We start from the raw sequence: 26,015 nt of genomic DNA, 5'->3' as shown, positions 1-26,015 counted from the left end.
AGAAAACATGGTGACGTGTATACTTCCTCTTAAAGACTTCTGCCCAGAAGTGACATATTGTAAGTCTGTTCACATGTTATTGGGCAAATCAAGTCTCATGTCACACTTAAATGACTAAGGAGGTACAGTCCTACCATATTTCCAGGAGGGGCAGAACCAGAAAACAAAATGACTGGCAGTAATGACGGCCACTCTGGCTTGAGCCAGAAAGAAATGTGCTGTGACTCGTATAAATGAACAGTTCATGGATGGCTATAGTCAGATACAGCTTAAATTAGAGTTCAATTGATGTCAAGGGGATCCATTTCTCAATGTAGCTGTCTCTCAGTTACATGTCATCCCCTTGTTTTAGTTTCAAGGTCACATCTTCACAACACTCAGCACAGTGGCTAAGATCGCTTAAACCGAAGCCCCTAGATGGAGCCTTGCTGCTATGATTGGCCTAAAAGATGTCATGGGCTCATCCATCCACTAATCGAATGCATCACTGGCCGGGGAAGTAGAATACAGTGACAGGCTTAGCCGAGGTTGGGGCCCTACCCTAGAAGTGTAGGGTGACAGAAAGGTCTTCAAAGCACCACTGCAGTGGGCTCGGGAAGAGTGTGCAAATACTTTCCAGAAAGACCTGGACTGTGATTATAGAAGGTGAATTGACACTGGGTAAGAAAATAACGAAAGTTATCTACCTCCCTTTTCTTTTGGGTCTCAGGAGGGCTTCCTTTGGCATACACATACACTGAATTAGATATTTCTTTTATTATCTCTCAGCAGTCCCTTTGCTTTCCTTTCAAGGCAAAATATGTAGTTTTGTATTTATTTGTGGGATGATTTGTTTATTATCTATTTTCCTCATTAGAGGGTAAGCTCCTTGAGGGCAGTATCTATATCTGTTTTGTTTATTGATACTTCCTCAGCATCTAGAAGACTGCTTAAAATGTGGTGGGCTCCCAAAAATATTTATTGAAAGAAATAACAGCAAATACTACACGTTGGGTATTTACTGGTTTTCAGAAAAACATGGAGCAGAATTTTGGGGGCTTTGGCTTGAAGATACATGGCCTGGTATGTCTACGTTAACAAACAGGTGCATTTTTGTAAGTCAGTACAGGTAACAGATTGGACTAATAGCATGGATTAGCCAAATGCTTCTACGATAACCTTTAGACAGCAGCAGAAGGGAAAAACAAATTTCCAGGAGTCTATAAATCAACATAACACATTAAAGCGTTGTGGAAAAACTAAACAAATCTATATATTTTTACCTTCTCATCCTGTCTAGAAGACGAAACACAATCCTGTTAGGAACTGGCTTAGATAAGTCCTAATTGGTTGAAACATGGAGACTTCAAGGTTTTATTTTTATTTGTCATTAGTTAGTTATCTACTGAGAATTTTCATCTTCAACAGGCACGCCTTCTCATATGTATCTGAGCAAATGTGTTGTGCCTCAGCGTCTTCACCTATAAACTGTGGGCAATAATGGTACCTGGCTATTGTAGTGAGGATTACATAAGTTAATACATGCAAATCACTCGAAGTGATTACACAGGAACAGTACCTGGCACATACTAAGTGCTCAAGAAGTGTTACCTATTATTATGAAGAGCTTCTATTTGGTGCCATATTTTCTTTATTATTTTATTTGAATGGCAATTTCCTCTACCAGAGAATTTATACATTATCTTATCTGAATTTCATGAGAGATTCAGCATTTAGTGTTTGTAGGGTGCCAGAGATGCAAAGAAACATTAGACCCAGTCCTATCTTTAAGAAATTTGCAATTTAGTTCCAGCAGAGTATTTTATCCTATGGCTTGATTTTTAGAAAATACCTGTCAGGGGAGCTGAATTTACTGTTAGCTTTTTACCAGTTAGGATTCTCTAGGTTGAAAGTAACAGAATCCAACTCGAACTGTATCGGGCAATGGAAGTAGTGTGGTGTTTCTGGGTGATCGGTCAGGGGCTCCACTGCTCGCTGAAGGCCCAGATTTTCCCATCGACTGGCTTTTGTCACCACAGGGATGGAGTCAGACCAAAGCTCTCTACCCACGAGATGTCTGCTGGCCAGGGCAAGGGATGCTTCCTTGTTCATGTCCAGGGGAGGGGGCGCTAAACCGCTTCATGTCTCATTCATCCAGATTGGGTCATACGCCTAGTCTATTGCCCGTCACAGACAGTGGAGATCACTCCTACACCAATAAGGGCCACCTCTGGGGTGGGGGTAGGGTGACAATCTGAAGGAAAACAGGGTTCTATTTTGGAGACAGAGGGCTGGATGAATGCAGAGTAAACAACCAACAATTCCCACTCTGCCTTTTGAAGGGAGAACCATATCTTACTTTTCTTTATGTTCCAATGCATTCTGTGCCAGGTGCACAGAAGATGATTAATAAATACTAGCAGAAAGAACGGATAGTAAATAGACCCACCAAAGAATTATTTATTCACCTTACAGAAGCCTCCAGAGTTCTAGAAATGCTCGTCCCAGGAACTAGCCACTTTTTCCTTGTTTAATTGCCTCCTCTCTTGAACGGGATCTAGTCCCAGGAGTGCTACAGTGGGGTGTGGAGTGGCCCTTTCTTCTGGAGTCCCCTAGCTGGTTAATTGTAAGCTGTGATAGTCATTCATTCCCAGGTCATGGGGCATCTTTCGCTGGTTGGTTTCATATGTCATGGTAGAGGAGTCAGTCTTTTAAGATTCGTACCCAGAGAAATTGGCATTTAAGTTTGCTCTTTATTCCAGCTTTGAGTTTAGGGAAACAGCTGTTCATGGACTAATGAGCATCTTAGGAGGACCAGGAATGATCTCTCCATCCTTTAACAGTTGTTTAATCGGTTATCCCTGGGAGACTCTGAGAGCATCACTGGAATGTTATTTCATGCAGAAACTATTGGCTGGCCAAGCCACCCTATGTAACACAATGGTAGTAATAACTACAGTAAAAAAAAAGCAAGTCTGTTATGCTTGGTCACATGGAAGGATAATGTTAGGATGCATGTGACGTAGGAAGATTTGTTAAGTCCCTGGAATTAACACTTTGACTCACACACTCAGCATCTGTTTTATCTCTGAGACAGGGTCCATATCTTATGGGTAGACATGGGGTGAACCAACTACATTCAGCCACCACATGTTATCATCCACAATAGTTATTTAAGCAATTGAGAGGCTAACGCAAAATCAGGAACCACTTTATGCTACGAGACATCCCTCCTACATCAGTTAGAAATGCTCTTATAGGTAAAGTCAGCCTGCTTGGTGAGCAAAGGTGGAAATCAGGCAGTTGCTGGATGACTTAGGTTAATCTTGATGTGACCATTTTAGGAAAACAATTTTATCTTCCAGTGAGGAAAGAGTTATTCAAAGTTGTCATGTACGTCTTCTACTTCTAGGGGTAATTTCTCTAGTATATATACTTATCTCTTGAATTTTATTTTCTCATGCTTTCATAAGTCACCAATACCTCTTTTGATTGGCTTATTCTTTCTGTAGAAACGTCCGATGCCTTTAAGGTGAACACTCTTGGTGTTCTGCCTTCCAATCATTCCAGTTTTCTTCCAGTGACTTTGCACCTGTTAGTTTATGCCTTTTCAGATAAAATTGAGAGAGACTGGAGTCTTCTCCCTTTGGAAGCTTCAGTGTATTCATCTGTAAACTGTGAATAATAATGGATGTTGTAGTGCTCTACCCAGATCCCTCGGCAGGGTCTGTGCTTCCCCCACCCCCACCCCAAAGCTATACTTCTTACTGGGAACTGGCCTCCACTACAAGCCCCCTTGCCTCAGTGGGGACCACCCAGTGCCAGAGCATCCTATAGGATTGGCTGAGGCCTCAACTGGAACCAAATTTTGGGATAAATTATTTCTTTGTCCAGTCCTGCACTCTTCACTTCCTTGTGGGTGTATCTTCCTAAGTTACCCCCAATCCTCCTGTATGTAACTTCTTGTCTTAACGTGTATTTCCAGGGAACCCAATGTGAAACAGATGCTACTTCTTCAATTGTTGTTAAGATTCAATAGATAAAGCCCTTTGGACAGCAACTCCTTTGGAGTTGGGAATGTACTTAATATTTGATAGCTGTCATTATTCTTGGCTGGTATGTTATTGACTGAAACATCCTCATTTCTGTCTGATCTCATCAATGAGATAGTCCTTTGAGAAAAATAATCTAACAAATAGTTCAAGGAAAAGTTAAGTTGTCTTCAGTTTGTTATTTGTCCCTCAACTGACTCTTCCTTTGCCCTGGTACCCATTCTGGTTGCCTCCCTCCCGGCCCTTCTCTTCTCCCTGCTTCCCCTGGACCTAGTCCAACCCTGCATTATCTTACTGCTCACATCTTCTTCCCCTAGAAAAATAATGTGGGAAGGGAAACGACTTGGCAAACTTAGTCACACTGAGGCTGAATATGTTACCCCTTAGCTTTCTAAGTTTCACTTCATTTGAAATTCTCCCTGTGTACCTTTGGTTTAATTATTATTAGTCTCTGTATTATGGCCACAACTTCCCCTCAGTAATGTCTGGTCTTCAGTCTATGTGAGATCAGTCTTTTAAAATTGGTCTTCCCGGAGAGGAACTATCTTAGATTCTTTTAAAATGCATGCCATTAATTGCTACTGCTGTTACAAAGAAAATTTCCCCTTTTGTAGTAATACTGTGAACTGAATTGGCCTTACAGAATGCAATTTTGCCAAGCAAACAAAATGAATAAAATTCTTATTGGATTTCTAAGCAATCAAGGTGGAAGGAGTCAAAAACAGAGAGTGAAAAATATAAGTGTGAAAGGCAGCTCAACTTTCAAAGTTCTCAGGAGCTGGGTTGATCGGAGATGAAAAAAGCCCTGGCAATAACGGGTTCTATTTTTTCTTTTATTTTTTTCTCCCGTCTGGAATATGAACTCATAAAGCTACATTTTCCTTCCACATCATATTGGGTAGGAGTCTCAGTAGAAAGTGACAGAAAACGCAACTCAAATTAAGTTAAGCACGAAAGGAGATTTCCTGGAAGCATCCTGGAGAAGCTCAGAAAATTCAAGAAGGAGCTGCAGGAAACAGGGCATCTTGTGGGATTCAGGGACTAGAATTGGAGATCTGGTGCCACCGGACTCTCTTCATCTTTCATCTCAGCTTGTTTGTGTCTGTTGTTATGGGTTGAATGATGTATTTCGAAAGTCCTAACCCCCAGTACCTGTGAATGTGACCTCATTTGGAAAGAGGATTTTAGCAGCTGATCAAGTTAAGGTAATACACTGGTTTGCTGTGGCTGCCGTAACAAAGGACCACAGGCTGGGTGGTTTAACCAACAGAAATTTATTTCCTCATGGTTCTGGTGGATGGATGTCTGAGATCAGGGTGTTAATAGAGTTAAAATAGTCCTATCTTTTTATTCAGCAACTACCTGTTTAGGCCTCTCTTCCAAAAAGTAAATAAAATATGCTGACAAAGGAATTTCGTGACAGCAATAGTTATAAAAATAACGCAATAATAATTTAAAATGATGGTGCATTTATCTAATGGAATATAATTAATATCATTAAAATCATATTTTTGAAGATACTGTCTTCAATTTGTTAAAGAACATGATAAAATCATATATACTACATCTCCCAATGTTAAAAAACAGGAAGGAAAACGGTGCTGTTTCTTCTGAGGCCCCTCTCCTTGGCTACAGATGGGTGTCTTTTGTGTCTTCACATGGTCTTTCCTCTCTTCACAGCTGTGTCCTTATCTCTTCTTCTAAGGATACCAGTCCTGTTGGATTAGAGCCCACCCATGTGACCTCATTTGACCTTAGTTATCTCTTTAAGGGCCCTCTCTCTCCAATACAGACACATTCTGGGTGCTGGGGCTTAGAACTTCAACACAGGAATTTTGATGGGGGCATAATTCAGCACGTAACAGATGAGGTAATTAGGACGGTTCTTAATCCAATATGATTGGGAAATTTGGACACAGAGACAGACACACTGGTGTCACAGAATTGGGTGGTGGGGGAAAAACCCCACACATCTGGTGTCAGAAGTGTTGTGAGTGTGGCAGTAGTGTGAGAATAACGGAGAAGCACAGGAGGAGGCCTGAGGTTTTTCCTACTCAGCCCTGGATAGGGAAGAGTGAATAACAGACCACTCCTTCCAGTCTGGAGAACCTCACAGTCCAGTGGAGAATGTACGTAAACAGACAATGATAAGATTGGATAATAAAGATCTGTGATAGTCAGGATGGTCAGAAGAGGGAACTGAAGCCGATGAAGAGGGTGAGAAAAGGGAAGAGGGGCAAGGGCAAGGAGAGGGGGTCGGGGCAGCAGCTTAAACCTCACAGGGCTGAAGTCCACTTAAAGCTCACAGCGTTTATAAAGGGCCAATCATTCACTCATGCCATCACAATGCATTGGAGGTCCACTACTGCGCCTCGCCTTGAAGATACATAGATGAGTTTGGTCTCCTAAAGACCAAATAAGGTCATGAACTTGTAAGGCTGGCCAGCAAATTTCTAAACTCAAGCCCCTGACTAGTTAAGCCACCCATTTCAAAGCACTGGGAATTTGTTTCACAGCTCCTTCTCTCTTCCTTGGGGACACAGCAATGAAGGTTATTGTTGTACAAACTGGCTGCTATTCTGAGCCAGATTATGTGGCAGTGGCCCCCCTTTGTCAAGCCTGGCACGTATTTCCACCCGCAGAGTGCCCCGATGTCCTTGGAATGGGTAGGAGTCATTTGTTCTTAAACAAGTCACTCAGCCAACCAGCCCAAGTATAGCCAACAGATGCTGGGGCCCTTAATCTTTGAGGACACAACCTTGGCCGCCCGTGGCCAGTTCATCAGGAGGTGGCGAGCAGCTGCCCAGGGATACATTCTGGAAGAAATCGGTGGTCAGCAGAGTGGGGGCACAGAGCCCAGCCTGGCAGGGGCTTGTGTTTCACACCTTGTCTTCAGCTTCTCTCGGGTAGCAGAGTCAGGTACAGGTCACCTTAAACTCCTGCACGTTAAGTTATCTCTCCTTTGTGAGGCTGCGTAGTCGCCCAGGGAGACTGCTTCTTTTATTTTTATATTTTTTTATTTTTTTCCCGTAAGTAGAGTTGCTTTATACATATATTCAACCTGTAATGGCTTTGGCACCTAACCCTCCACCCCCACGCCTCATTCAGTATTTTGAGGAAATGCTGCTCCTAGGATTAGTAAGGTGGGGACCGAAGAACTGAGAATTAATTTGTCATGTACTCATTAACATGTTTTGGTCAGTGATGGACCACTCCTTCTAGGACAGTGGTCCCATAGGATTATAATGGAGCTGAAAAATTCCTATCAAGTAGTGACATCTTACCCTTCATGAGGTCTTAGCACAACACATTACTCACATGTTCGTGGTGATGCTGGTGTAAACAAACCTGCTGGACTCTGTCACATAAAAGTACAGCGCATACAATTATGCACAGTACATCATACTTGATAATCAAAATAAATGGCTCTGTTCCTGGTTTATGTGTTGACTATACTACACTATACTTTTTATCATTATTTTAGAGTGTGTGCTTTCTACTTATAAAAAAGAAGTTTGCTGTAAAACAGTACGCCATGGTACATCTGCAGCAATATGTCTTATACATCTTGTGTGTATGGCGTCTCTGGGTTGCATCATTTTCTCTTGTGCTTGATGTAATGTCGTGTCGTTTTGTACATTAACATGTTGTACAGGTTTGTAGCCTAGGATCAATAGGCCACACCATACAGCCAGGTGTGTGGTAGGCTGTAGCATTCAGGTTTGTGTAAGGGCACTCTAGGATGTTCGCACAATGATGAGATCGCCCAACGGCACATCTCTCAGAACATATCCCTGTTGTTAAGTGGCGGGTGACTGTACTGGATTTAGCAGTTTGGTCATTAGTGACCTTGACAATAGCAGTTTTCGTGGAGTGGCAGGTGCCCAAACTTCATGGTTCAAGAGATTCTAGGCAACTCTTCTGAGGAGCAGAAACGGAGGAGAGAATTGGAATAGAGCTGGAGGAAGATAAGGGGTTAAGAGTGGATTTTTTTTTTTTTAAGATGGAAGAAATAGTGACCTGGGGTGCTGTTTGGAATAATTCAGTAGAGGCAAAACTGATGATGCAAGAAAGTGTGTGTGTGGGGGGGTGGTGATATTGCTAGAGACATATCCTCGAACAAGAAAGAAGACAAGGAACTTTTAGTGACGTGGTAGAGCTGTGTAAGAGAGGAAAAAGTTTCCCTGGACGCTCTTAGGGTCCCTGGCGGGGTCTGAAGTTAAACTGACAAAGACATTAACAGGAGAAAAGCATACACGTTTATTTACTATAAGTTTCATGTGACAGGGAACCTTCATAAAGAAATGAAGATCAGAAGAAATGGTTAAACCTGAGTGTTTTAATGCTGGGTTTGATGAAGCGTGGACAGTCGTGTAGAAATAGGACAGAACAAAGACGATGAGGTAAGTGTAGGAAACTGGGGGAGACTTGGTAAGACCTTTTTGTTCAGATTCCTCCTGGTGAAGCCTCCACCCTGGAGATAAGGATGTTCTTTTCCTCCTGGAATAGAGGGCACCTCCTACACCAGTGTCCTATGACCAGCTTCAGGGGAGATGGGAGGGGAGGGTCAGAGAGAACCAGGTTTTGCCATTTTTCTCAATCCCCTTCAGCTTGAAATATTCAGTCTACCACGGTGCCACGTTTTGCGGTACTATGTTCTGAACACCGGTCAGCTGGTTAAGTATAGCTATTGTTACATTTTATAAATTCACAGTGAAATAAACTATATTAAAGAGGGTAATGGGTATTCAGAACTCATCCCGTCCTATGTTGCTACATTTGCCATAGTTTATGCTCTTGTGGTTCTGTCTACTGTATGTGGATGGTGGATATGCCACACCATGGAGTCCTCCTGTGCTTCTCTTCCCAGCTCCTGCAGTGACATCACATTGGTAGTTTGAAATTGGCCATAGTGGGAATATTTATAGCACATAGTGGGAATATTTATAGCACAGCAATCGCAAGCATGAGAGATCAGGGCCTTGTTTTGGTTTGATTTTTTAAAGGAGAGCTGTTTGTTAACCACTGGCCAGCCCACTGCTGGATTCAGTGCACAAGTGGAGAGACTGGCCCTAAATGAAGTGCTGACAGTTCATCCACAAGATAAGAGAAGGCGGGGCATGTGGACAGGTGGGTGGGTAGGTGTGGTAGAGAGAACCCACGGTAGTTTCCTAAATGAAAAAGGAAGCAAGGTAATCACCTGAGAATAAGGCCGGGAAGGGAGGTATTGGGGGTTTGAGGTGAGAGGAGTGTGGGACAGTAAATGGATTAGAGACATGTAGTGTTTTTTTCTGGCACCATGAACAGGCCCCTTGAGGTTAGTGGTCATGAATTAAAAAGAGGTCTGATTCAATGGGTGGGTGTACATTACCACCACCATCACCCCCCGTCACACCCCCCCCTCACCCCCCGACTCCGTCTCTTTCAGCAGCTTGGGTGACACAGTGAGTGAGTGCACAGCTGGATTTATCCAAGGCTTCGCTTTTGCTGCACCAGTATGATTGTGTGTCAGGAGCAAGTGCGATTATGAAGTTATAAATGTAAAAGTCACCACCACACAGACCTTCCTTATACATCCTAGCTAAAATCATACCCTACCCCCTGTAACTTAATCCATTATCGCATTTATTTTCCTATTTTCTTTATTGGATGTTAAATCACCTGGCTCGCTCATTCTACCTGACAGCAGGAACTTTACTTTATATACCATTGAATCCAATGCCTACCACAGTGCTTGGTACATCGTAGGTGCTCAGTAAATAATGTTGAATAACTTATTTGAATGAATGGATTCACTTGCTCCTTGTAAAATCTGCACAGTGGAGTGAAGAGTACTCAAAATTCTTTTTGAACCCCTTTGTTCCTTGCTCCTTTAAGGACCATAGGAATTTTTGGAGCCAGATATGCTAAGCTACGGTTCTTTATTTCCTGGACACTCCTAGGTGATAAGGGCAATTTTTACTGTACTTGAGACCCAACCTCAAGTCTTGAGAGACAGCTGCCGGGTCGTGTGAGTTGTTGGCCTTTGTCACAGCAGATGCAGCAACACCGAGGAGGGTTATATTACAATTTCTCAGCTTGGAGGCTGGGTAGTAACTTTTTTAGTGTTGCCAACAGTGGCTTAAGACTTACACTGTGGCTCCAGGCCAAGTGATGGCACACAAGCCAAAGTCCCAAAGTCTACAGCTCTAGGGTATTGCATGGAGCCTCCCGGGCAGACAAACTGCGGTCTGCAGGCGTAGTGGCGGCGGCGGCGGCGCTGATGGTGCTGGTGGCGGCGACGGGATGGGGACCCCGCCGTCCCAGGCGCCTCCAGGTGCAGACGGCCGGGGCCCAGCGAGCTCCGGGGGCGCCCAGCGAGCTCCGGGGGCACCCCCCGCGCCCCGCCGCCCGCACAGGACGTTGGCGGAAGTGGGCGGGAGCGCGACCGCCTGTCTGTTTCTGTGAGTGGACAATAAAGTTTCGAAAGTTTGAAAAAGGAGAAAGACAAATCCCCACGCCCCTTTGGCCGCATGGGTGTGGACGTCAGCGTCGGGGGCAGAACTGCAGGGGATCCGCGCTGGGGGAAGGCGTGGCGGGCGCGCGGGGCCGCGGCGCGCGGGGATGGGGGTCACGGTGGACGTGCGCCAGGTGTACAAGTACCCCTTCGAGCAGGTGGTCGCCAGCTTCCTCCGAAAGGTACTGGCCCGGCGCCGGCTTGGGCTCCCCGCGCTGTCTGTGCTGGGCCAGCTGTCTGCGCTCCCGTCGCTTGCTGCCTACACCTCTCCCCTCCCCTTCCCTCCCTTCTCCCCTCCTCTCCTCTCTCCCTTCTTCTTTCCTCTCCCCCCCCCCCCCCCCCGACCCCCTGCCTCCACCATTTCTCCCTCCAGCTGCCGGTTTCGCCTCCGGAGTGTGCTGGACGAGGGTGGGGGTGGATTTCCTCGAAGGCTCCCCCTGTGGCGGGAGGGAGAGGCTCCGTGTGGAGCATCACGTTCACACCCTGGGCCGGCTGAAGGGAGAGACTTGTGGGGAGAGGCCCAGGGAACCCAAGTTCTGGAGCCCTGTCGAGGTTGTACATGGCTTGTTGCTCTTTCTTAAAAGTTGGTGGGAGGCATTGAAACATCATCCTACTTTATTCAGCATTATTTTTCTACCGCCTTCCCACTTTCTCGTTTTTTAAACAGCTGTGGGGATTTGGGCAGATTGCTTACCTTCTCTGGGCCTTGGTTTTGTAATCTGTGAAATGGGGAAAACAATAGTATCGGCTCAAAGGGTTTGTTGTGAGGAATCAAGTGAGATAATTCACGTAAAGTGCTTATCACAGGGACTGATGCTTAGTAAGTCCTCTAAAATGTTACTGTTGTTTGTACTACTATAACCCAGCACCCTGCCTCAGTGCTCAGTGGCCCTCTTTCTCCCGAGGGCTCTGCCTAGGACTGTGGCTTCTGGTAAGAGGAGACTGGGAAATTTCAAAAGCAGCCAGGCCTGGGAGGTGGGACCCCTGGTCTGGCTCTGCTTTTAGTGAGTTCACGTGATGACCTTGGTCAAAGGTCATTTTCTCTACAGGCCTCAATTATCTGCATCTAGATGAGTGTTGTACTGGATCTTTTAGGTTCCTCTTCAGCTTTCACATTCTTAAGCAGGATCTGCAAGAATTTGCATTAACAGTAGCCACCAGGCTGTGTGCTCCACATGCCATTTGGACGCCAAACTAAGGGAGGTGACTTTTTCTATTTAGAGATTTTTAAGTGATAAGACCTGACTTCCGTTAGAGGAGGTGACACAGTTGGGGGCCCAGGTCACAGAGGAGTGAATAGTTGGCTGGTGAATATGGTGTTGCCATGGAGGCCTTTTTGGGGAGGAGTGTCAGTTTGTTAATTGTTCATTTATCCCCAGTACTTAGCATGGAGCCTTGCATCTACCTACAAGATGCTCAGTGAAAATCTGATGAATGAATAAATGAATGAAACATGAATTATGGATCTGGTGTAGACTTTGTCTTAGGCCAGTCTTCTGGGCCCAAAAGAGAAACAGCAAACACCCCATTTTTTTGTTAGGACCGGCACTTTGAAGGGTGGATTTTCTAATGCCAGTGCGATAAGCACTTGACATGAATTATCTCACTTGATTCCTCACAACAAACCCTTTGGGCTGATACTATTGTTTTCCCCATTTCACAGATTACAAAACTAAGGCCCAAAGAGGGTTAGCAATCTGCCCAAATTCCCACAGCTGTTTAAAAAAAGAGAAAGTGGAAAGGTGGATTTTTCCACCGCTCGATTGGAAAGCCTTTCTGCATTGTTCTGCCCAGGTGATCTCTGCCTTGTCAGACCTAGAGGGGCACTTTGTCTAGCTATCTTCTACAGTGTTGGATAATTCCTTTTGCAGTTGTCTTTTACCCTCATTAGACTGTAAGCTTCTTCAGGGCAGGACTCATCCTGCAGAAATAAAAGCATGGAGCACAACGCCAAGCTCTCGTTTAGAGAGTCCTTGGCACGTGCCAAGCATCTGAGCTAAACGCTTTTCTTTCATTCAACAGGTGTTTAGAGATGCTTTTCTTTTGTGCCCCAGGCTCTGTGCTAGGTGCTAGGGGACCACAGACAGACAGACCCTCTTCTCATGGAGCTGATGGTCTCTATGAATGACAGTGACATTAATAAATGATCAACAAATGAGTACATAATTTCAATTGATGATGTGCATTTCCACAGGGAAAGTTCATGGTGCTGTGACTGAATATAGCAGGGAGGCCGGCTGACGTCCGCGAGGGGGGCCATTTGGAAAGGCTCCCTCAAAATACTGGTGTTTGTGAAATGATGGCTGAAGCGTGAATAGGAGTCTCCTAGGCAAGAAAGGAGAAGGGAGGAAGTGCTTTCATACATTATCATGTTTACTTCTCCCAGCAGCTTTAGGAAGTAAAGATTGACTTCCACTTCATGGTCTGGAGAAACGGAGGTTCAGAGAAGTTTAAGCAACTGTTGTTCCAAATTCCCACAGCTAGCAGGTGGGAGAGCCAGGATTGCAACACATCTGAATCCCGAGCCCACACGCCTATTCACCAGGCTGTGCTGTCCCTCACAGACTAGGAACTCAGATGATTACAGTCGTCCCTCTGTAGGGGGATTGGTTTCAGGACCCCTCACCTCGGATATGAAAATCCTGGGATGCTCAAGTTCCTTATACGAAATGGCGTGGTATTGGCATATAACCTATATTTGCATATAAGCCACAGCAGCGGATGCCTACATGTCATTTCATTCACGTGGATTCAGCATCGTGCTTAGTGTGTGTGGCAAATTCAAGTGGTGCTTATGAGAACTTTCTGGCAATTTTATTTTTTTCCTAATATTTTCAATCCATGGTTGGTTGGATCCAGAGGACTGATTGTATTGAGGGAATAAAATGTTTCAGAATCAACTTTGCTGTGCTCTTCATCCAATCTCAATTTCCCTTTTGTCCAGTCTTCTCTCAGGGTTATTCATTTGGCTAGACTTATTGTGCCTGGCAGAAGGGCATAGCTTTGCTGTGTGACAGGGAGAGAACATACAGTGTTTCAGCTGTCCATTGCTGTATAACAAATCACCCCTGTGATTTAGTGGCTTATACCAATGACAAAATTTTAATGCTCACGATTCTGAGGTTGACTTTTTATGTGCCATGTGTTATAAACTGAGGTCACCTATATACCTGCATTTAGTTAGGATCTGGAAGAATTCTTAAAGATACTAAGTAAAGTAAATAAAGACTGAGGAGGACATTTTGGAAGCTAGGGGTAGGGAAAGGGGATGAGAACATTTATAGAAAAGGCCTAGTGCTGGGACAGTGCTAACACTATGGACGACACTACACTTCCATGTTTCGTTTTCAAAACCAGGCTTCACAGATCCCTGGGAGGGGCTATGTGACTGTTTCTAAGATATCAGCAAATCCATGTGCTGTGAGAATTTTGGTCCTACTTTATTTAAAGCCATGAACTGGAAGTCAGTAGACCTGGATTCCAGTCATTGTGCTCTTCCCATTAACACTATGAAACCTAAAACTTACGGGTGGTTTTGGGGAACCGTTCTAACCAGCCCATGCTTGTGAGAACTTGTGTGAATTAGGAGGAGGCATCATCTTGGGATTCTAGTCCATAAGCTCACAGCGAAAGGGGCTAGTGGAAAGTAAATGGGGCTGTTTATGCAAATTAGAAAAAGTTGCTCTTTTCTCTAGCTAGCTGTAGCTCTGTGCCCACGGGCTTCTCTTGATTGGGAGCTCTTGTGCAGTGAGCAACCTGCACAACCGTATAAGACAACCCGACTGTCTTAACTTCTTCTCATCTGTGAATGCCCTGTATCCCACCTATCTCCCAGGATTGTTGGGAAGATCAAATGTGTAACAATTCGACAAGTATAAGCTTTTTATAAGCCTGAACTAGTAAGAATGATCTTTTTGGCAAGATACACTTTTATGTTTCTTCTAGTCTTTATGTAGGTTTTTGAAAGGAAAGCACTTGGCAGAAGGGACGATCGTATGAGGATCTTTGGGAAGTATTTCATGTGATTTTGCACAATGGTATGTTTGAAGCCTCTCCAGCACTGAGGGAGTTCTATTTTAAATAGAGTCTACTGATCTATGGCTTTCGGTATGTTAGGACTTGCCTTCCAAGTTATAATATACTACTATTTTTAAAACCTGAGAAATGTTTGCTCTTCTTACACCTGCCTGTTGGATACCACAGGCAGAATATTAGCTACATGCTTTCAAAGCGAAGTGGCACCTTGAAAACAAACACTGCAACACTCTTTGTTCGTGTACAGTGTTTCTCAATGAACTCTTCCTGGAGGAATACTATGAAACCCAAAATGGTTTATTCATCGGATGCTAAATTGTGCTCTCCATGAACTACAGCGTCAATGCACTTGACAGTGGATTTTGTTTCTTTCTTTGTCTGACAAAGAGAACACAAAGTTGTGTAGAGGAGTGTAGCAGTCTCGAAGCTCACTCCTCTCTGGAAGCATACATGAGTCGGCTTAATGGGCTTGCCTTTCTTAAGAACTCTTCAGAGATTTCTTAAATTTCGCCTACCTGAAACTTAAAGGCATTAAAAAGGACCCAGAGAGCCGTTGTGTTGATTGGGTTTTCTTGTTTATTCTCAAATGAGGCCAGAGGATTTATGGTTTTCCTTTCCATAGAGTTGTTCAGGTTAATTTTTCTTTTTATGCTATAGGCAAAAGAGTCACTGTGAATAGAGCGTAAGCTTCATAGACAGAGATTTTGTCATTTGTTCCTGATGGAGCCTAGTACCCAAAGAGATACTGAAACATAGTAGGCACTCAACACTGTTGAATGATCACTGTTGAATGAATGAATGAAATACACTCTTCTGTAATTTTAGACCGAAACAGTGTGGGGTTCAGTAACATGTCTTTACTTTGGGTATTGTAATAAAATGGACAGATGTAAAATAATTTTTTTGCTTCAACACAGTGGCGTCGGGTGTTATTTATTCTAGCCAGGACCCTGGTGTGATGAACAAAATAGCTTGAGTGTTTGCCCTCAAACTCATAAAGGAGATTTATGAATGACTGTTTCCATTTAGAGTAGAAAGTTGATTGGGTAATTAATAACATTTCCATTTCTGATCCTATTATCTCTTCCCCCTTGCAAATCTGACATTTACATGTCTAGAACTTATGTCCCTGCAGAGATCCTGAAATATTTGGGGTGAACCCACATTTCCAAAATAAATGAGTTGACATGTGATAAGGGCTGTTTTTCTTTTGGCTCACACTGTAATAGTGTTTCTTCCCTTTTATCTTCCTGTCCTCAGTTCTACTAGAAGATTAGGCACGGACTGAAGGAGGATGGTACAGATGTGAAGAAATGGGCGCTGACATCAGATGGGGGAGGGAGGCGGACAGCGCTTCCAGCTACCCTGTTTCCCCAAAAATAAGAGCTAGTTGGACAGTCAGCTCTAATGCGTCTTTTAGAGCAGAAATTAATATAAGATCCGGTCTTATATTTACATGACTATATAGTATAGTAAAATAAGACCGGGTCTTATATTAATTTTTGCTCCAAAAGACACATTAGAGCTGATTGTCTGGCTAGGTCTTATTTTCGGTGAAACACAGTATGTGAGTTTAGGCAAGTCAGTTCATTTTTCTATGCCTCTATTTACAAAATAATAATAACTATCCTCTAGAGTTGTTGGGGGAACTAAATTGGGTGGCACACATAGTTGCATACAATATCCATATCTTAATGTTGGCATATAGTAGATGCTTTACAAGTACTTGTTAAAAATCATAATAGTAATACAGTAATAGTTTATTACATTTATTCCATGCACCTGAAAATAAAAAGCCAAGAGAAGTAGTCTGCAGAAATCTTGACTAACCTGGAGTAATAGAGGGGGAAGTGAGCGTGAATAAAGGTGCGTATTTGAATTATGACTTATTTTACAGGTGTCATTTACATAACATTCCAACATATTTGGTAACTTACATGTACATGTTTGGAAGAAGCCAGAATTGCAAAGATTCCCTTAATGCTTATAAAGCAGATAGGGTACTATACCAGACTTATTTTAGGTCCTCTTTGCTGGACTAATCATACAGCCACTTCCTTCTTCCTTGTACTCTCTTGGATTGTGCTATTTGGAAGTTGGTCAACAATGACTCCTATGGAGGTCATTGAGTCTTTCTCTGGGGTGGGGGTGGAGGTGCGGTTGGGGGAGTATGTTATAAAAGACAGACATTGACTTTTGAGCTTTTTGGAAAGTTGGTATTTTAATAACTCCTAACTCTCTCAAGAGTAGGCTTTATGAAAGCTTGTATATGTTTTTCTCCTATATATACAAAAGGTGAAAACCATATCTTCATGAAGCTCTTCCCACAATATGTTGAATGTTACCCCTAAAATTAGATGGGCTCAGTTTCTTGGCCTCTCACTTTCTATAGCCATGTCTTTGTTTTCATGTATATTTTGCTTTTTACCCACTTTTTTTTTTTGTAGTTTTTGGCCTCTTACTTTTTAATATGTAAAAAATAAATGAAAGCAAGATATATGAGAATGTAGGAGAGTCTACTACATTCTACTCTTGTTAGACTGTTTCATACATATAATATATACAGTGATTATTTGCAGTAGTTCTGTATCTTGGGGAAAGGGAAAGGAGTTAGTTTATACATTCTGTGATGAAAGTAAAAATCATAAGTTCAAAATTAAGTCAAATAAACCTTAAAAAAAAATCCATAAATCACCCAGAAAAGATGGCAAGGATGAGGAACGTACACAGCCTGGGAAGTAATTCTTCTGCCACTGTAGTTGTGACCCAGTGAGTCAAGTCCAAGGGACGGCATAGGGTTTTGGAAGGTAGGTATCTGGGTCATCAGAGCACTTTGCTTCCAGGAGAGTCCCTAGTGTGGCGTGGGGGCTGGAAAATCCCAGTGTGACCCTGCTTGTGTGCAGGCTTTATGCAATCGTATTTAAAACACAAAAAGACTGCTTATCTTAACAATCATTAATAGGTTTACTGCTGCTTGTCACGCAGCACCCTGCGTGGGCACAGTAGGTGCTCACTAAGTCTTTCATGGGCTTGACCCTGACCTAGCTTCATCAGTTCCACTGTCAGACTCTTGGAAACGATGTCCAGAAAAGTCTGGTCACCTGCTTTCTGTCTTCTCAAATTGGCATCACTGGTGGTGACCCTCTCTGAGCAGCCTTCCCTGCCTCCACCCCTTATTATCTGACTTCAGATGAAGTTTTGTGAATTAAATCATAAATATTTGTTACAAGATGGTGTCAGATCACTTCAAGTAATGCCAGGTAGGGGGAGCCTCAACACAAGAAATCCTTAATTTAAAAAAGTTCAATCATTTGCCTTTTATGTCATGGTATTTAGCTATTGTAAATAGACCTGTAATTTTCCCATTCTCATATGGAAGCGAGGCTCATGTCTATCCATCTCCATAAGTAGTTGCATCGGAAAATGACTTGAATCTTGCAGATGATTTTACTAGAGTGAATAGTTCAGGATGTCTTGTGTTTGGCTAATAGAACTTCCATTTTGCTTTTGGTATTTACAAGCATTGTCTAGTGGGTGATCCCAAAGTATTTTACAATGGCTCTTCTCCACAATTTCCCATCCCCCTGTTATCCTTTAGTCTGTGTGTATGTATGTATGTATGTATGTATGGAGATATATATATGTGTGTATATATATATATAGAAAGTTTCCTCGACTAAGAGGTGAACTAAGAGGCTACAGTTTTGTTTGTTTCATGACTATGTCTCAGTGCCTGGAACTGTGCCTGATATTGTAGGTACTCAAAAAAATTTTGAATGAAGAATAAAGTTTTTCACTATTATTTAAACTGATTTAATAAACCCTTTGATTTAATAAACAAATATTACAGTTATGTGAAAGTGTGAAGTTTCTGAGCTTATATATACTCTTTAGGAATTTCACTGGTAGTGAAGTAATCAGAGCTGGGAAACTTGGATCACTGTCCGTCTCTGGTCATTACATAATCCAAGTTCTTTCATAATTTAGTACAGTAATCTTACAGCTTACATTGTATTTACAATACTCCGTCAGGATGTATTGATGAATATAAAATAAGCAAACGAGGGCTGTAGTAAAGGAAATGCTTTCATTTTACCTTAGTGTAAAAGTTCTAGTACACACACACACACACACACACACACACACACACACACAGTTCAGGGCATCTGTGTGAGTCTTGAGTATTTCCTTTGCTTCAAGGGTGCTGTGTAAGGGAGGCCCCTTGCTGAGGAACAGAATAGCTCAACCTGAACATCTGTAATGGACAGCATCTTCAAGAAATAGTGAAGGCTAAACTTCAAGAAAGCCCTCGTTAATTTGAACATTTCTTTCTGGAGCAAAAAGGAATGAATGAATGCCTACTTAGAAAGCCATGTTTTTGATTAGTTATCAAGATTGCAGTTGCCAGGGTGGCCATGTGAATGACCGTTTATGGGGACGTGATGAGCTGTCAGGCTGCTGAGGACTAAGCTTGGTCTTTACAGATTGGTCCCCTAACGAAATAAGGTTTATTCTCCAAATGGATCGCTGAGGTCAGCGAGGTTTATCTTCCAAATCATTCATTCATTCAATGGGTACTTATTGAGTGGCCACTGTGTGTCAGACACTGTGCTGGGGGATAGAGATACAGGCGTGACTGAAATGGACAATGTTCTTTCTCTCATAGAGCCTGTGTTCTAATCCAGTGTCTTTTGGGGCCACAGATATCTATAAGAATGTGTGAAAGTGAAGGACCCATTTCCCTGAAATTCAGTCAGTTGGTCAGTCAGTCAATCTCTCGCACACACACACACACGTGCACACGCATGCACACAACGGGGTCGGCAGGTCCACACTCAGTGACTTTTATATACCGTTTCCTGGGGTTCAGAAGACTTAGAGCTCAAGTTTGCCAAGTGGGGGCCCCTCTTCTTTTCCCCCTCAGCCTCTTCACTGCTCTCACCTCTCCCTTAGCACCGTACGATGTTTTGGATAAGACTGCCTGTAATTTTTTTCAGATTTGATCCCATGATGAAGCAGTAAACCTCTGGGAAAGAAGAGCCCCGGGAGCGCTCCGCAGGCCTGGGTCAGCAGCCACCCTGTCCCATGGTTTTGAGGAGGTCGCTTCTGCTCGCTGAGTCTCTCTTTTTGCATCTGAGCAACGGAAAGGGTTGAATCTGAGTAACTCGGAGGTGATTTGAGCATAGGTTAGGTGTACAGGCTTTGAAGGCAACAGAGAGTATCTGGGGGTAAATCATACTCTCGGCGCTCCTTAGCTGGGTGATTTTGAGCAAATGACTCACTTCATCTGAGCTTTATTTCTCATAGGTGAAATGGAAAAAAAACCCCAGTATGTATCTCATGGAATCGTTCTTAGAATTAAACTGAAATAAAGTATGTAAATTGCCTAGGACAAAAAATGGTAGCTATTATCAGCCTTGTTTCATCCAAATTGTCTTTCAGGGGAATTTCATCAGTAAAGTATTTCTCGAGTACCTGGCATAGACTACTTCTGTGATTATACTCCTGCGATGCTAACTGAGCCAGCAGGCAGTGGTGTGGGATAATAGTGAAGGCATTCACTCTGGATTGGGCTGGTTTGATTTCCTGGCTCTATCACTAACTAGCTGGGTGGCCGTAAGCTCTCTGACCTTTCTTCAGTTTCATTTCTGAAAGATGGGATGATACCACATGACCCAGTCACAACAGAGAGGCTGGTAGGAGGTTTAAACAAGATTGTGCAAATAAAGCGTTTTACCACCAAAAACACTGTTGATTTTAATAAGGCTGGTTCAATATTAATAGTATTATTTATTAATTAGTTTAACCTAACCTCACCCTCTGCACTGGGGGTTCGGTTGGGTCCAAAGACCTTTCCCCCTAGATTTCAATCAGGTCTGACTGCTGGTAGCATCTCACTTATACTTATCTAGGCTGATGTCGTAAAATTAAGACCCTTGATGGAAAACTGGCCTTAGGTGTTTTTTGGAAGATATTTACTGCTCCTGCAAATAACTGTGGTTACCATGAAATAAATCACTTTGGTAAAAGATGGATGGTAATTATTCTTTATGTGTTTTCTTTTAGTATCCCAACCCCATGGATAAAAATGTCATCTGTGTAAAAACTGTGGAGGAAAAAAGAGGTAAGTTCTCTGACTATACCTTACTTCCGTGATGACCATCAAGTGATACTGATTTTTGTAAAGATGTGTGTGTGTGTGTGTATGTGTGTGTGGCCTAGTAAGTTTTAAACAGATAGATGTCTGTATTTGAGGTGACTGATAGAAAAGAGCACTCGGCATTTACATGAATCGAAGCCTTGCCTCATATGCTCTTGTTACTTTCTCAGTTAATCATTGATGGCAATTGTAACAGCTAACATTTTGGAGCACTTTATATGTGCTAGGAACTTTTTCTTTTATTAATTAGTTTAATCTTCAGAACAATGTATGGGGTAGGTATCATTACTCCTATTTAATGAATGAAGAGACGAAGGCACAGAGAGGTTAAATAACTTACCCAAGGTCACATGGCTATATCCTTATAATATATTCGTATATAATTTTATAGATGGCGAAAGAGATGTGATTAATAGCATGTATGTGAGATGTGACTGCAAAGTGATTAGATTATGGAGTCATAAATATACTTAATATGGTTCAGTATTAACTAGAGAAGAAGTTGGCAAATTATGCTTGTGCTGCCTCTTGTAAATAAAGTTTTATTGACACACAGCAATGCCCATTTGTGTATATATTATCTATGGCTGCCTCCTTGTGACAACTGCAGGGTTGAGTTGTTGCAGCAGAGACTGTATGGCTCACAAAACCCAAAATATTTACCATCTGGCTCTTTACAGAAAATGTTTACCGACCCCTGGACTAGAACGTAGGAGTCCTCATTGTTCTCTGTTACTCACATCTCCTGCGGAAGCATTTTCACTGTCAGTATTGAGAAGTGGGCAATGCGGGAAGCTGTAATGATGCACATACTCAACGTATGAGCATTCGGAGACACCCAGGCCCAGGTCTAACATGTTCTCGAGCTTTCTGAGTAAGCGTATGGGATGTGACTGTTTACGTGACTCTGAGGCCTTCTCTGTGCTTGGTGAACACGAAACTGTCTTTTGCTTGTGAGGATATTTTTTTTGCATTGCCATAACTCTATAAATATATTTAAGAAAACATTTTCCCATGTACCTTCCCTTGGTGTGGGAGAAACTTGTCTTTCGTCATCAGAGAAATCTGATTTCGAGTCTTTATTTTGTTACTATCTGTATGACCTAACTTATTGGAGGCTCAGTTTCTTTCATCTGTTAAATGGGAAAATAATAATCCTGCTTTTAGGTTGTTGTGAAGATGAAAAGAGAGAACAATGTGAGCATTCCCAAGTGGTATAGGAATGTTAATTATGCTTTCTGCCATTGACAGGGCACCTTTGCCTTCAGCAGGGACTAATCCATTTGAAGTATGTGTGCTATAAACACTGGAGGAGATAGCCGAAGGAATGCCAATGGACAAAGGAGACGAACCGGTTTCTCCCCGTCAACAGCTTTTGAACAGTCAGGGTGTTTGCACCAAGGTTCAGGGCTCCTGTAGCCAGAGCTCTGAGAAACCTTGCAGCAAGAGCGTGGCTGAATCCACAGGGAGTCTGCCCCCCTATGAAAGAAGAATGTGCCTAATATAATTAATTACAGGTTTAAATTTTATAGCCAGGAATCTGTGCTTGAAAACATGTTTGGTGCAGAAGGTGGCAGAATCAGATTCTCCATTTTTGTTGTTGTTGTTAAAACATTCTCTTTGTTGGGGTTGAACAGGAGGTTCGTTGGCCCTTGTCATTGCAGTGGTGACATTGATAGTTCAGAGCAGTGAACAATTTGTGATTCTTTTATCTCCTTGACTTTACAATGTGAAGTGTGAGTAGTTTTTTTACCCTTATTCCTCGATCACAGATAAGTACATTTGGAGTGATTTGCCTCCAGAAAAGTGGTCAGGGACACGGAGTTTTGAGTTAAACATTTTCTCTAGGAAATCTACAAATAGAAAATTGAGATTGACATTAAAAGTTTTATTGACTTTTAAGACATGAGTACATTTTCTTAAATTCTTTTTTGAGTGTAAAAATTTTCTGTTTCTAGATGTGTCAACAGGGATCATCTATAGAAAGAGGATTGCAATCTGTCAGAATGTGGTTCCGGAAATTTTAAGGAAGGTAAATTTATTTCAAAATTCCGCTTTGGTGTAACATTGGGTAATTTTCAAATGGCCATGAAAAGGACCTATTCCAGTGTAAAGGAGTGTTAGAACTTTCCCAGTTCTCTACCTCATTGTCCTTCAGAGGAAGAAAGGTCTGTCATACCCAACCTCAGTTTTGGCAGATGCCACCAGAGATAGTTTTTTCCTGTCTGTTTCTGTCTCTCTCTCTCGTGTGGAGGTTTCTTAGTGGACATAGAGATGGTCTACAATTATTTTAAAGATACCTTGGCCATTTTACATGAAGTGACCATCTTTTCTAATCAGTCCATGGTTAGATATGACTCTTAGATAACACTGATCAGAAATAGGCCAATGGTAAATGTTTTGTCAGATCTTTAGTCAGGAATATAAAAGCTTCGGTTTCTATTTCACTGTCGGAGAGAACAGTTATTTCAGGGAGTATAATGTTCTCAGTGCTCTCTGTTAGTCTTTTTGTGTATGTTTCTGTAAAGTAATAGCCTTGACGAAATCTTCATGATAGCAAATTGTTTTCTCTCTTTGAAATCCTTAAGCACACCAGTGATTGTTGGGGAAAAGGTAAGTGGACATTTTTAATCACACTGCTTGAACCATAGAGAAATTAGTGCCAAGAACCCTTTTAAAATCATTAGGAAATAAGAGGAGAGCATCTTGATGCTCACTTTGTGAAATGTCTCAGGTGGTTGTTTCAACCCGGAAGTGATTCTGTGTATGATGTGGAACCCAGCTGGACTGCCGACTAGCTTGCAAATTCCATTGCTGTACTGTATATAGAAAAAATATGATGGCTTCTATTATTTCCTTATCGTGTATTAAAACTCTGTCACATTCTTTATTGGAAAGAAAGCTGATAGGACAATGAAAATGAACTTTCTTCTATTTTCCAGATGGTAAAATGTGTTGCAGTGTGTGCAGCGAATTATTATGGGTTTTTCCCACAAAGTGTGTACTCTGCCTTTGCCCTACATACACACTTTGAATCTATTATTTAAAAAGGCGTTCAATTTTGTGTTGTATCTCAATTCTTAAATAATTTAAGGACACCTCTGACTTGTATAATTCTGCCTTTGTAGTTTTCCATGTCTCTTCCACCTAGGAAAGCATACATTTCTAGGTATTGAACAAAGTTTAAAATGAAGAAAATATTTTACTTGATATCGTCCTGCATGTGAGCCTATAAATGGACCCAATTAGAATCTATCAATTTAAGAAGGCCATAACCAGCCCTAAAGGAGACACGAGGAGGCTGATAATTTGCTTAGTGTTTAGCAGTTAGAGAAATCAGGCCAGGACCTGTATAGCCTCCATAAATCCTGGGCCATTTGCATGTCCTCACCAGCATTTAGTAAGGTCATAGTATGTTTGATTATCAAGCATTTATGGCCATTGGTGAGCTATCATCCGTGTATCAGGATCACTTGTCCTCTTAATTATCCAAGACTGAAAACAGTTCTAAACACAATTTTTATGTAGTCTGTTCTTCCTCAATTGAGAAAGCCATTTTCCCTCTGTTGGACAGGTGAGCATTTTAAAGGTACCCAGTATCCAGTTAGAAGAGGAATCATGGCTCAATCCCCAAGAAAGAAACATGGCTATACGGAGTCACTGCCTTACGTGGACACAGTATGCGTCCATGAAGGAAGAGTCTGTCTTCCGTGAAAGTATGGAAAATCCAAACTGGTAAGATCACCTCTCCGTGTGTGTGCGTGTGTGTGTGTCTATGAACAGGTTGGGTGCAGGATGCACAAATGAGTACATGCATTAAAGAGCACATACTTATAATCCGTGTTTACAACTCAACATAAACCACACATTATTAATTTTTAAATCACACAAGTAATTAATGAATACATTTCCCTTTGGGAGAAAAGTGACAGCACTCATCTCGTTTTTGACCACCCTATCCAATCCTGGTGCCTCTTTGCCCTCTCCAGAGGCAATGCGTGCTATCAGTGTGCTGAGTATTTTTCCAGACCTTTAAGACATACCTTTAGGTACTTACATATGTACTCAAAGAGCCTGTATAGTATAGTTTTGTATGTCTTTTTTACATCTATGCTTTCATTCTGTGTGAGTCGTTGTGCGTTTATCTTTTTCGCTTAATAGAATGTTTCTAAACTGAATCTATTATATATATATATATATGTATATAATATTACTTATTCCTTTGAACTGTTGCATTGTCTTCAACCCTATGATTATACTATATTATATTATTATACTGTTATATTATATGTTATCATATACATATGATTGTACTATTTAGGTTTTTCCTTTTTGACAGACATTCAGGTGGTTTCCAATTTCTTTTTATTACAAACAGTACTGCAATATTTGTAAGGCATATGATCCTTGTAAATGTTCTATGTGAATATTTCTGTAAAGAATTTTTAACTCTCAGTTTTATCAAGGATATTATTTACATATAATAAAGTTTATTCTTTTTAATGTACAGTTCTGAGTTTTGACAAACACATGTACAGTTGCGTAACCACTGCCACAATCAAGCTATAGAACATTTAAAGTGTATTTTAAAAAGTTATATACTAAGACAGTTCAATGGAGGAAAGAATATTCTTTTCAACAAATGGTGCTGGCACAACTGGATATTCACCTACAAAAGAAAGAAGTTGGACCCCTACCTCACACCAGATACAAAATTAACTCATAATGGATCAAAGACCTAAATGAAAGAGTTAAGACTATAAACTCTTAGGAGAAAACGTAAGTGATCTTGGATTAGGCAGTGGTTTCTTAGATAGGACACCAAAAGCCCAAGCAACAAAAGTAAAAATAGGTAAAATTGACTTCATCAAAATTAAAAACTGTTGTGATTCAAACGATGCTGTCAAGAAGATGAAAAGAAGATCCAGAGAATGGGAGAAAATATTTGCAAACCGTGTATCAGATAAGGGTTTAGTATCTAGTCCTTTTGGAATATTTAGTCCCTTGGAATATATAAAGGACTGTTACAACTCAGTGATAAAAAGACAACCCAATAAAAAAATTGGCAAAGGATTTGAGATATTTCTCCAAAAAGATACACAGATGGCCACTAAGCACATGAAAATATGCCCAACATAATTTGTCGTTAGGAAAATACGTATGAAAACCACAATGAGGTACCACTTCAAACCTGCAAGGATGGCTATAATAAAAAAGACACAATAACAAGTGTTGTAGAGGATGTGGAGAAATCAGAACCCTCACACACTGCTGGTGGCAATGTAAATGGTAC

The 26,015-nt window shown here is 41.8% G+C and overlaps 1 protein-coding gene across 3 annotated transcripts in view; it reads left to right on the top strand.

Moving 5' to 3' along the window:
* The first annotated feature begins 10,568 nt into the window (after positions 1-10,568).
* Positions 10,569-26,015, top strand: part of PRELID2 (PRELI domain containing 2) — a 58,018-nt gene continuing 42,571 nt past the window's right edge. For all 3 annotated transcript variants that reach the window (XR_004422000.1, XM_033096820.1, XM_033096821.1), the window contains exons 1-4: positions 10,569-10,709; positions 20,629-20,686; positions 22,681-22,754; positions 24,297-24,457. Coding sequence is in view for 2 of the 3 variants with exons in the window: in XM_033096820.1 (XP_032952711.1) it covers positions 10,635-10,709; positions 20,629-20,686; positions 22,681-22,754; positions 24,297-24,457 (368 nt within the window). In the remaining variant the exon portion in view is untranslated. The remainder of the gene's footprint in view (positions 10,710-20,628; positions 20,687-22,680; positions 22,755-24,296; positions 24,458-26,015) is intronic.

The sequence above is a fragment of the Rhinolophus ferrumequinum genome, chromosome 24 (assembly GCF_004115265.2).
Source record: "Rhinolophus ferrumequinum isolate MPI-CBG mRhiFer1 chromosome 24, mRhiFer1_v1.p, whole genome shotgun sequence".
Taxonomy (NCBI): Eukaryota; Metazoa; Chordata; class Mammalia; order Chiroptera; family Rhinolophidae; genus Rhinolophus; species Rhinolophus ferrumequinum.
The sequence above is the reverse complement of the archived record's forward strand: the minus strand, read 5'-3'. Positions and strand labels throughout refer to the sequence as shown.